The 12177-nt window shown below is 42.8% G+C and overlaps 1 protein-coding gene across 2 annotated transcripts in view; it reads left to right on the top strand.

Annotated features, from left to right (window-relative positions):
- Window positions 1-12177, top strand: part of CDH23 (cadherin related 23) — a 1769196-nt gene that overhangs the window by 1433292 nt on the left and 323727 nt on the right. For both annotated transcript variants that reach the window (XM_077454574.1, XM_077454575.1), the window contains exons 30-32: window positions 126-261; window positions 813-1201; window positions 3754-3855. In XM_077454574.1, coding sequence (XP_077310700.1) covers window positions 126-261; window positions 813-1201; window positions 3754-3855 — 627 coding nt within the window. The remainder of the gene's footprint in view (window positions 1-125; window positions 262-812; window positions 1202-3753; window positions 3856-12177) is intronic.

Raw genomic sequence — 12177 nt, 5'->3', positions numbered from 1 at the left:
TTGTTTTCCAATCTGATAATAATTTCCAGATGAGCTGTCCATGGGTTACCTTACCATGAATTTTGTTACTATAGTTCATTAACCTGCTGACAATAAAATAATTTTCTCTGTTGTGTATTTACCAGGTGATTGTGTATGTTGACGATGTTAATGATGAAGCGCCAGTCTTCACACAACAGCAGTACAGCCGATTGGGCCTACGTGAAACAGTTGGGATTGGGACTTCTGTTACAGTGGTCAGAGCTACTGATAAAGACACAGGTAATGGAGAAAATACCATATAGAGTTTGAATCATCTGCCTCAGTGAATGCAAATTTAAAATGTATCCACGCCATTGTTATATCATTGATACTGAGCAGTATAACAGTTAATTTTGTAAATCATAATCTTTGCTTAAATTTTTATTTTTATTTTCTATGTACAACAATTTGGTTACTTTAGAATGTTCACATTGTGTTTGCTCCCATGGTTATTATCTGTATCAACTGGCTTTAGGCTTGTAACAATGGGCAAAAGCAGCTTGCCTTCTGGTGTACTGCATTTCATTGTCAGGTTAAGATGCATCAGAGATCATTCTATGTTTAATGACAGGTGCTTATGTACTACATTGACAACCTTCTAATATACATTATACCTCCTTCTAAGCTGCATCATCTGCTTCAAGCTGGTTTTGCAGTAACAATGTCAGTGAAAGGAAAACAAATGATGTATTGTACTAATTTTAAAAAAATTAAAATGATGAAATATTCACATAGAAATCATTTTATATATATATATGGAGCAATAGTAAATGCTTTATACTATGTTGCAGGTGATGGTGGGCTAGTGGTCTATAAGCTGCTGGCAGGCTCAGATGGAAAGTTTGAGATTGACGGAAGCACGGGCCTTCTAACCACAATCGATTACTTGGATTATGAGACAAAAATCAGCTACACTATGAATGTGTCAGCCACAGACCAGGCTCCTCCATACAACAGGGGTTTCTGCACTGTATATATCACATTGATGAATGAACCAGATGAAGTTGTTCAGTTCTCCAACTCCACCTATGAGGCTGTGTTATTAGAAAACATTGCTACGGGCACAGAAGTACTTAGGGTACAAGCCCGGTCTATTGATAACTTGAACCAGCTGACATACCGCTTTGATCAGAACACAAATGCCCAAGCTCTGGCTCTTTTCAAGATTGATAAAATCACAGTAAGTAGACATTAGATTAATAGATCTGCAATATATGTAAGGAGTATGTTTTAATCAAGGTTTTTGAAAATGCAGGTTCTTTGTGCGTTTACGTAGGATATTTATTTATACTTGACAATACTTTTACTTGCATTACAGATTTTTTTTTTTTAATACCATGGATACATTAACTCACAGTTGCTGATCCAAACAGTTTTTTTAATAATGTGTTTTGTGCATTACCTTTCATTAGGGTTTATGTACTTTATATTATGTCTCAAAAATGCCTGAAACCTTATCTTATCTGATATTAACACCAGCAGACCCACACTGCAGTAATTGCATGCAAAAAAAATCTGACAGACTGGTTGTACTGAAGTTGATTGATGGATCGACTTCAGTACAACCAGTCTACCCATAGACAGATTGAATTCTGGGCAAACCCTGCTAAAGCAGCCAATATGCGATACATCTATGGCCAGCTTTAGTCACACAGCACAAGTCAGCATTTATCAACGTTTATTTACTAGAGCTGATGGAAACGTTAGCCAGACTCTGCTCCTCCTGGAAGCTGATTGGTTTCTATGCAGAGCCGCACCAGATTTTGCACTCTCTTATTAAATAACCCTCACTGTGATCAAGGTAAGATAATCCAATTTGTTTGCAGCTATTGTGCACTTGAAAAAATATATTTAAGCCAAAAACTTAGTAACTTTAAGTTGCTATGCCACTGGCAAACAAACATTGGTTATAAGGTAGGACAAGTACTAAAAATTAAGTATGTATTAAATATTTTCAAATGATCAGGGATTTTTTTTTTTTTTTGAATCTGGGACAAGAGAGTCATTGTGCTATAGGATTCAGAACATGGAAGAGTTTTTTTTAAGTCTTAGACACAATTTTCCATTGTTCTGAGCTCTACAATACAAGATTTTATATTGGAGTAAAACCTTAAACAACTGAATACTTTTATAGTTATTTTGTCATCTTAAGGGGTCATGTCTTTCTAGGTCTCCAGAGGGTTAAAATATGAAAAAAGACTCAACTGGCAGCAAGTCACCTAGCGAGAACAGGACCTGTTCTTTTTTTGGCCCATTTTTAAATTTCTCTTTATTGGGGGTAATAAACTGAGCATCATTCATTAGGCTAAGTCACTAAAGTATAATTGTGTGGTATCTTCTCTGCTGTGACTTATTTGCTAATATTATTGTTTACATTTATTTTTTTCCAATTCATTAAAGGTTAAATTTAATTGTAGAAAATAAAAATGTCAAGCTAACACATGTGACCACTTATCATATATTGATAGGAGAAAGAAAAATAATGAAAAATAAGAAATAATAGTTCACAACCGTTCCAATGATCCAATTTCATTCCGTGATAAGTTCTGTGAATCAATAGTGTGATAATGACTTCAAGAAGAAAAGTGTGCTGTGTCCAGACCTCCACCCAGTGATCACCACAAGGCTTACCTGATAATATTGACCCTCCACTATAGATGGTCAATAGAAGCCTATAATGTAACACTCTCCTTGGATCCTCAGTGCTAGTGAACCATCACGGGCAAAATCGCTGCACACCTCAATGATTAGATAATCCACAAAGCATGTATTAGGAACAAACAAAAAGGCACCACATAGCATAACTCCATATAAACTTGAATATTTTTTGAATACAACAATTTATCACTCACATATCCTCCGAACAAAAAGCGCTTGTCATTTTAAAATTTGCGGCTGTACACAGAAAAGGTTCCCAGTTGCTTACAGTATCGAACATTGTGATGTCACAACAGGTTCCTCCCTACGCGTTTCAACATACCTGACATCATCTCGGGCATGCTGAAATTATTATGAGATAAAATACTGAACAGTTAAACTTCTACATGTTTGTGAATTGACCCTTTATGTATATACTGTAGCTGAACTCTAGGCAGTTATAATAGTACAAATCTGTAGTCATTATGCATCATTAAATAGATTGTTTAAAGTACCTGAATTTAACTTGGTTTCAGTCTCTTGCAGACCCTGTACAGCAGTGCTGGCATGTGAGAGGAAGAAGCAGCACAATAGCCAATAGGTTAACTAGCTAAAAACAAGTTAATAAGTTAACAAGAACAATGCTGATAGGAAGAAAAAGCAGAGCGATAGAGAGATGTGCTCATCACTTTGCTACTTCTTCTTTCACTATCCAGGTCAGGACCAGCACAACCTGGGTTCCAAGGAAGCGAGTTGTATGAGGGTGCCCATCAGACTTATGACTTTTAATAGTAGAGAAAGTATTGGGGGAGAAATCTCTGAACTGAGGCTGAATATTAAAGCAAAAGCTGTTATTTTAGCTTTTAATGGGTTACTTTTTAATCTTGTCATTTTGATCTGAGTTCCATGTATCAGCAGAGAATTCATAGATAATTATTGTCATTTGTAAAATCTTTATGGTGATCACGTTCTTTAACAAGATTTGAGAGCAGTACAAGTTTACGTCATAAATACATATTATAGCTTGCAATAATACCCAATGATACAAATGAGATTTAGGTCATCTCATATTTTTCAACCATTATGTAATTGCAGGGTACCATAACAGTGAAAGGTTTGATAGATCGAGAGAGAGGAGACTTTTACTCCCTGACAGTAGTTGCAGATGATGGTGGGCCCAAACTGGAGACTACTCTGGTAAGTTTAGTGTGCCATTCTGAAACATTAATTGTACTGTTTAATGATGCAAAAACACAATAAAATTTAAGTGAATTTTTTTATGCAGATACAGTATAAGAATAATTTTAGATTATTTCTGCAATGTATATAAGAGGGCCAGTATGGTGGCCCGTAATTATGGGAGGAGCCCGGAGGGTATATAATCAGACCACCCACAACGGTCTGTGTCGGTTCCAGTGCAAGGTACTGCACATCAAGGGGCCGACTCTTCTCAGCTCCCTCACGGCCGTCTATCCGTGCGTCCAATCGTAGGTGCACTTCGGCTTCTTCATTCGTGGTCTTCGTCGGCGGTTCCCGCTCATGGTCGCAGATAAGTAGTATCCGAATCTTTTCATATCATGTGCAAACTTGCGACTTATCATGCTTACTATCCTGCACCCCTTTCGCAAAACCTACCTCTGAGTTGTTGACACTCATGTCCCGACATTGTTCGGCACAGGCATAGTACATTCGTAAATTCTTTCTACCAAACGTACGATTCATTCATAGATCCAAGCTTTCGAGTCGCTGTTGGTCGTTCTCCAAATATCACTCGCCATAGGCTTCACTGGTTATAAAATTCACTGTTCTCATCCTTTTTTGAGATAAACAGGTATTGTTTGTATGGGTTTCTGTGGCTGATTGGGGTGTAATTAAACCCACCTGATGTCTTTCCTGCACTTGACTAGCCTGGGGGGATGGGTGGTTGATAGGTGTTTGGTTTCACAGTAAGGAATGGCATACACTCTACAACCAATTCGTATCAGATACTCCTTACTGCCAATTTATATCAGATTCATCTCATACATTTTTGAGCTGTTTCGTGTCAAATGCATTGCAGAGGCTGACTCTGCCAACTCACTGCATGTCCACGTAGTTGTACCTTCGAGATCGGTCGTATATCTTCATCGATTGTCCCACGCTCGGACCGCTACACACTCACTGTCGCAGGTAGGACTTTGTTGTTACCGCTCTTCTAAACTCCAATAGTTACCTTATCATGTTCGTTTATCATGTTCGTTTTGCAAAGTCGCACTTACGCCACCATAAGTCTATGTCATCTTTCATGTATTTCATCCTTTCTACCCGGGTTTACTCGAGCCGATCACTTCACGGTCGATGCGGTCAAATCCGACATTCAAGCCCCTTACTCACCTCGCATCTACGGCCGATTCGAAATCTAGTCGCAACTTCGCTTCTATGTTTCGGATCCTCTGCAATTACAAGCCCCTTCAACCGTCATCACCATTTAGTTGATTCGAACCCAGCCATATCATCGGCAATACGGTCAGATCTGTCATACGAACCCCGTAGTCACCTCACATCTACGGCCGATTCGAAATCTAGTCGCAACTTCGCTTCTATGTTTCGGATCCCCGGCAGTCACAAGCCCCTTCAACCGCCATCACCATTTAGTCGATTCAAACCCAGCCATATCATCTGCAACACTGACAGATCTGTCATACGAGCCCTGTAGTCACCTCGCATCTACGGCCGTTTCGAATCTAGTCGCAACTTCGCTTCTATGTTTCGGATCATTGACAATCACCAGCCCCTTCAACCACCATCACAATTCAATCAATCCGAACCCAGCCATATCCTCAGCGATACGGTCGGATCCCATATACGAGCCTCTCAGTCGCATCTATGGAGGATTCGAGTCTAGTCGCAGCGTCGGCGCAACGATTCCAGTCCTTGCCAAACGCAACCAAGCCGAATCCTGTTGCATCACCGACTCAAATGAGTCAAATCTTTCGCAGACTATTCCATAGCTATAGCCCAGTTCAAACTAGTCACATTGACTGTACGAATTCAGCAGTACTTACATTTGACCTTCTCAGTCTATCCATACATTATCGTACACAATTCTCTCCACCAATTTGCTCAGTATTGCGCACGGTCATTCCTACATAATCACATTTCCTCTATAACCTTTCTTTCGCCTTTCAACAAAGCTGCGTTCTTGCAATCGCTGCAAGTCTTTCTGCATTTGGCTCAAAACTGCCAATCGTCTCCAGTAGCAACACTGCTGTTCACCTCATACCTACACACTTATAAATCCGCAAACATTGCTTTCACCTTTCAAATAAAGCTGCTTCCTTGCAATCGCTGCGAGCATCGATGCAATGGCTCAATACGGCCACTCATCTCTAGTAGCAAAACGGCTGCTCTCCTCATTCCTACACACTTATAATTAAATTTATAGATTCAAATAAAGCTGCTTTCTTGCAATGGCTTAATACGGCCACTCATCGTCTCCAGTAGCAACACAGCTGTTCACCTCATTCATTCATTCATTCATTCTCACCTCATAATTCAATTTATAATTCAAATAAGGCCGCTTCCTTGCAATCGCTGCAAGCATTTCAGCAAATGGCTCAAACTGCCACTCATCGTCTCCAGTAGCAACACAGCTGCTCATCGTTTTCTCTGTCGCTTTCCCCTTTTAGGCCAGTTAGTACACCAGTTAGTCCACCCTGCACCAGGTTTGGACAGTATCTTCCAAAAAAAAAAAAAAAAAAACCCATTGTCGAGGGCTTGCATCTTCACCAGGGGGCCAGCTTTGCCCCAAACAGCTCTTTGCATTCCCCATTGTCAAAACGAAATTCTCATGTCACCTTACTACAGGCTCCCGGTCAACTCAGTTCTCGCCTCCAACCAGTCAACTTCACAACTAGTGCATAAAGTTAGGTGTGTAGTTCAATGGGATTCCCCCTTTCTCTTAAACACTCTTTCACTACATATTTTTACTTCACATACAGAATTTGACCTGCTCCTGAGGCGTTAGCAACTGTCACATACTTCTGTGCACTTCACTCTGTTTTCGAAGCACAAGCCTTCAATACGCAGACAAGGTCGCCTAATCTCCATACTTGCTGGCAGTGCAAGCATTAGTAGACCGAACCCACGTCAATTAACTACAGATCGCAACATTCCTACTTAGTATACCAGACTTCAGCTACCCACCCCAGTCCGCCCTGGGGCGCTCTGGTTCATTAGTCTGTGCCGAGCACAGACTGACACCCGAGCTATCGGTTACCTAGCCAGTCACCTCCTGGCTCACCTCGGTTGTTACGCATTCTTTTGAGTTTTCTAAAGTCACACTCAACAGCGCTCAAGCGCAAACCAACTGTCACTATGTCTGTCGTTCCTTGTCCTATTCTTCTTGTTTCCTTCCGCCTTTCATCTTATCTACCCAACGCAACTATCCCCTCCTACCTTTGCAACTTACCTCAAACATACGCACCCCCCCCTTGCTTTTAGTTGACGCCATGTCGCAGGCAGACAGTGAGGACTTTGCCTCAGCCCTGCCATCACCCTTTACGGGCTCAGCAAGCGGCGGTTTACAGTCTCACAAGAGCTTGGACCAATAAAAAAAAATAAAATAAAATAAATAAATAATAAAAAAAAATAAAAAAAATAAATAATAAAAAAATAAATAAATAAATAAAATAAGCTCATAGCAGAACGGTGTCGCAGGAGTAAATCCTACCCTGCTGCAGCCAGGAAACCAAGCCTTTAGGCTACTGTTTCCACCGCCAGTGGCAGCCCTTCCAGGCACCACTTCAGTCTATCTTCTTTGCGACTACTCAGCTGCACTCCTGGGTAACCACACTGTCAGCAGCAGTCGCCGAAGTCCAAGCAGAGTGACAGCCCTGGAGGTACGCCCAGCCGTGCCCCTACCAGCTCCAGTCACCACCGTCATTCCCGTACCTTCACTTACAGATACACCCAACTTCTGCACCATCGTCTTCCCTGCACACCTTGTCCTAGCAGGGCATCTAGGAGGACATCTTGGATGACAACGACGTTAACTTAGCATCCCTCCTCATAGCAGTACACAACTTGGCCTAGAACAAATCATATTCGCGGGGAGATGTCTCCGTCATCCTGAAGGCCAGAGACCCTTTACTTAATCGCAAGCTCACTGTCACAGAGTTTGTGCGGGCCTTGGGGACAGTCAGAGACATGCTAGGCAGAGCAACCCCAACAGGAGGGTAGAATTGGACCCGTATCTGCATGCAGCAGGTCACAAGTATGCAGGGTGCCCATCCTTTGACTATCACTGCTCATTTTCAGCCAAGGCAGCAGCCAGACTCAAGGGGATCTTTTACCTCCCATCTTTTAGTGTTTCTCTTCCAGGCAAAGACCCTGACTAAATCCTTAAATTAAGATGTGCCAGCTATAGCAGATCTGCCCATGAGAGTCGATTTTCTCACAAATTGGAATGGCATGCCAATGTGTATTCCCTCAGCATCTCTCTTCATCTCAGGTAGTCATGGTCACCGCAGCCTCCACAGGTCCTCACCTCAATTTTGGCCAAATTGGGTTTATAGGGCCATAGCCGTCAGAAATCCTCTTGATTCCTGGGTTCAGTTAGTCCTCCTCTTTGTTCGACCTCTACCCCATTGTCGCAGCAGCTCAAGTCTGGTGCAACAACTGGGCAGGACAAACAGTGACGTTCGCCACAGACAACCAAGCTACAGCCAGTATTATAAATAAAGGAGGTCCTAGTAGCTGGCCATTGTGGCCTTCCTGTGCAGGCTGGTGCCACTATCCCCACAGCACCAATCTAACGTCCTATGCGTCCACATCCCAGACAAACGCAATAATCTGGCCGACGCACTACCCGTTAACTTTGCTTCGTTGTTTTTTGCAGGAACCTGGAACCGACCCGACCATGTCTCTTATCCCACACTGGTCGTAGCTAACCTCGGATTCAAACAACACTTTCACGATGCTACCTGCCTTATTAATCTTTCATTATCTCACAACACCCTGAAGGCCTACCGGGCAGCCTAGAGGTTCTATGTCAGGTTACTAGCCTCAAACCCCAGAGCAATACCAAGAGTTCTCCATCACATCCTGGTCTTCATATTATGCCACCGCACACAGTTGGCATTGTCACACAATACCTAAGACCCCACTCAGCTGACATCCAGTATTTCATCCCCTTATGAGATCCTAACAAACCGTCTTGTTCGCCGCCCATACGGTCAAGACCATGTTGTGTGGTATTCACAGGCAATGACCCCAAATCAGTATCAAACGGCTACCCGTCACCAGCGCCATATTCCGAGACATGTCTTTCATCCTGTCACATTCCCCTTTTGGCTAAATTCAGCCTGGTCCTTCAAGCAGCCATCTACCTGGCTTTCTACAGCTTCTTACGCCCCAGTGAATACTGTCACCATCCCAGTTGTAAAGTGTTACGTAGACACCACCTCACACGCCATCAGACTTCATCTTGCTCCTCAGCGTGTCCAAAACACAATAGTCCGGTCCAGGGGTTGACATAAAACCTTTCCAAACTCTCAAAGCCTGGTGCCCCGTGTCCATCCTAGATCAATTTTTGGCCCATATGTTTGATCCCTCGCAGGACAGCCCATTACTACCGTTCTCGATTAGTACCCCAGGCAGCAACCAGTTCATTAGTCACGTCAGGTTCCTTTTGAGCAAATTAGGCCAGGACCTTGGTCATTTTCTTGGACATTCTTTCGCATTGGAGCAGCATCAGCAGCCTCACGAAACGGGGTCCCAGTCCACGCGATCAAAGATGGGCAGGCGGGAATCCACCTGCTTTACTCGATACATCTCCAATCCACAAGTGGAAATGTCCTGAGCCTTCAGAAACTTTGCCCCGTAGTGTCTTGTTGTACATAAATTAATAATTACCTCCCTACACCAAATCTTTTGCGGCCTTCTCTTGGCATATCGCCCAGCAGAGCAGGGCTCACCGCCCAGCTCACCAGGGCTTACCTTACAGCAGACCAAGGGCACAACTCAGGTCTATTTTATGTTGTTAGTCTTGTGACGTGTTTATGTGTTCTTTCATATCTCTTACAGCGGAGGGCTCCGACCATAAATAAGAGGGCCAGTATGGTGGCCCGTAATTATGGGAGGAGCCCGGAGGGTATATAATCAGACCACCCACAACGGTCTGTGTCGGTTCCAGTGCAAGGTACCCACCCACCCATTTCCCTTCTCAGAGTACTTCACTTAAAACACGTTTCTCTACAGAAACATCCATTTACTTTCTTAAGGTATGCGGCCTTCTCTTGGCATATCGCCCAGCAGAGCAGGGCTCACCGCCCAGCTCACCAGGGCTTACCTTACAGCAGACCAAGGGCACAACTCAGGTCTATTTTATGTTGTTAGTCTTGTGACGTGTTTATGTGTTCTTTCATATCTCTTACAGCGGAGGGCTCCGACCATAAATAATAATTATAAATGTTACCCAGAAAAAAAAATTACACTTTTTCTTTATTTTTCAAGCTAACCCCTGAAACCTAAATCTCCTTGGTACTGAGTCACAAGTAAGGAAACAGTAGAGTGTATATCTCCAGCACTACTCCAACATTGATCTATCACCAATATTATATTTCATCATTTTTATTATATACTACAGGTATTTCACAGCCATATCAGTTATGGTAAATACTAAGAAATACAAGGTAAATACTAAGAAATGAACCAAGCAAGAAGACTAAGGCCGCGTACACACGGGGGGACTGTCTGGCCAACTAAGTCCGTCAGACAATCCGACGGACAGTCCGTCCTACTTTCGAATGAACGGACTTGACCACACACGATGAACAGACAGTCGAAAGCTTGCGCGATGACGTGTACAGCACGTACGACGGGACTAGAAATCGGAAGTCCAATACACAGCAATGCAACCTTTCGCCGTGTAAATCCTTTCTGAGCATGCGCCATACTTAGTCCGTCCAACTAACCTACTCACGAGCGGACTGTCCGCTGAAACCAAAGTTGGACGGACAATATTACGGAAGTTCCGAAATACTTAGTCCGCCAGACTGCACGCTGAAAAAGTCCGCTGAAGCCCACACACGAGCGGACTGTCCGCTGAAATGTGTTTCGGCGGACTAAGTTGGACGGACAGTCCTCTCGTGTGTACGCGGCTTAAGCAGTGTGTCAAATATTGTCACAAGACTAGCTGAACAGAATTACAACCTAGACAAGTGAAACTGTTCACATGTGTGTTGTAGGACCTCTGTGCCTACTCTGACTTTCAGAACCCTTCAACCCTCTAGGTTTTGCTTTTATCATAAAATAAAAAAAGCATTAGAAAAAATATTAAATTTGAATTCTGCTGTATTTACATTGCTCCACTTCATGACAGTGTTAACAATCAGGTGTATAAACCACTGTAGAAAGGGCTGGCGCTCCCGCTAGGCGAACTAGGCAGCCGCCTAGGGCGTACTACTGCCTAGGAGGCGCAGTCATGGCCACTGACTTCTCCAGTAGCCTGGCCAGGGAACACAGGGCTGGAGTGCTGACTGACTGCAGAGAAAGCAGCAACTGTGAAGGACATCCATCATGGCTGCTGGAGAGGAGGTCAGCAGCGGCAGAGGAGGTGGACGCGAGGACAGCGGAGGAGGCGGGCACCATGTCTCCTAATGTAGCTGCTAAATCTGATGAGTCCGCTCTCTGATCCTGTTACCTGCTCAGTCCTAGACAAGACTAACGACACCTCGTCACACACTCTAGGGCGCTAAATAGTTAAGCACCGGCCCTGGCTGTAGGCAGGTAGATAAACAGCCATATATGGTAACTGTAAGATAACTGGCATATAATTAACTCTCTAACCAAATTCAGCTTGGCTGTAACAATAGCCCTGAAGTACATCTTAGGCTGGCCATACATTATACAATTTCCTTGTACAATTTTCCTTTAGATTTACCAAAACCATATAATATGAGGTCAAACCTAAACGCTTTGAATTTGTAAGCAATCAGGCAGGCCCATGTACTACATAGCTGAAGGTAAATCTAAAGTAAATTGGATAAGAAAGTTATATAATGTATAAAGCTTAATATATATAGCTTAAAGTGTTTGTTACCCCAATACTTCATATTCCTGATATGTAATTGCTGTATCATGTACTTGTGTAAGAAAGTATCCTGTTCTCTTTGTATGCTTCCTTTTTGTGAAATCCCTTGTGTTCTTGCCAGTCCCTCTGCTTTCCTATTAAAAACTGACCACTCTAAGCAGAAGAACACACCATGATTAGTTCTCTAGCTGTGCTGGGAACTTAGTTTGCTCTCCTCCATTGATTAGACTTGTCCTGACACAGAGGGAATGTGACCACTTATAAAAAAAGGGGGGAAAAAGGTATTTGTAATGCATTTTTATAGCCATACAAACGTTTTGCCTTTCATTTCTATTTTAAACGGAATGGGTTGTTTTACAAGGTGATCGTTTACAATCACTTTAAGGCAGATTGAATGGGAAATTACTGGATCAGAAGGCTATGCTTCCACAGAGCACTTGGTGATA

Source organism: Lithobates pipiens, unplaced genomic scaffold (assembly GCF_037356315.1).
Source record: "Lithobates pipiens isolate NorthernLeopardFrog02 unplaced genomic scaffold, aLitPip1_a1.2 Scaffold_25, whole genome shotgun sequence".
Lineage (NCBI taxonomy): Eukaryota > Metazoa > Chordata > Amphibia > Anura > Ranidae > Lithobates > Lithobates pipiens.
This window is presented reverse-complemented; position numbering and strand designations above follow the sequence as displayed.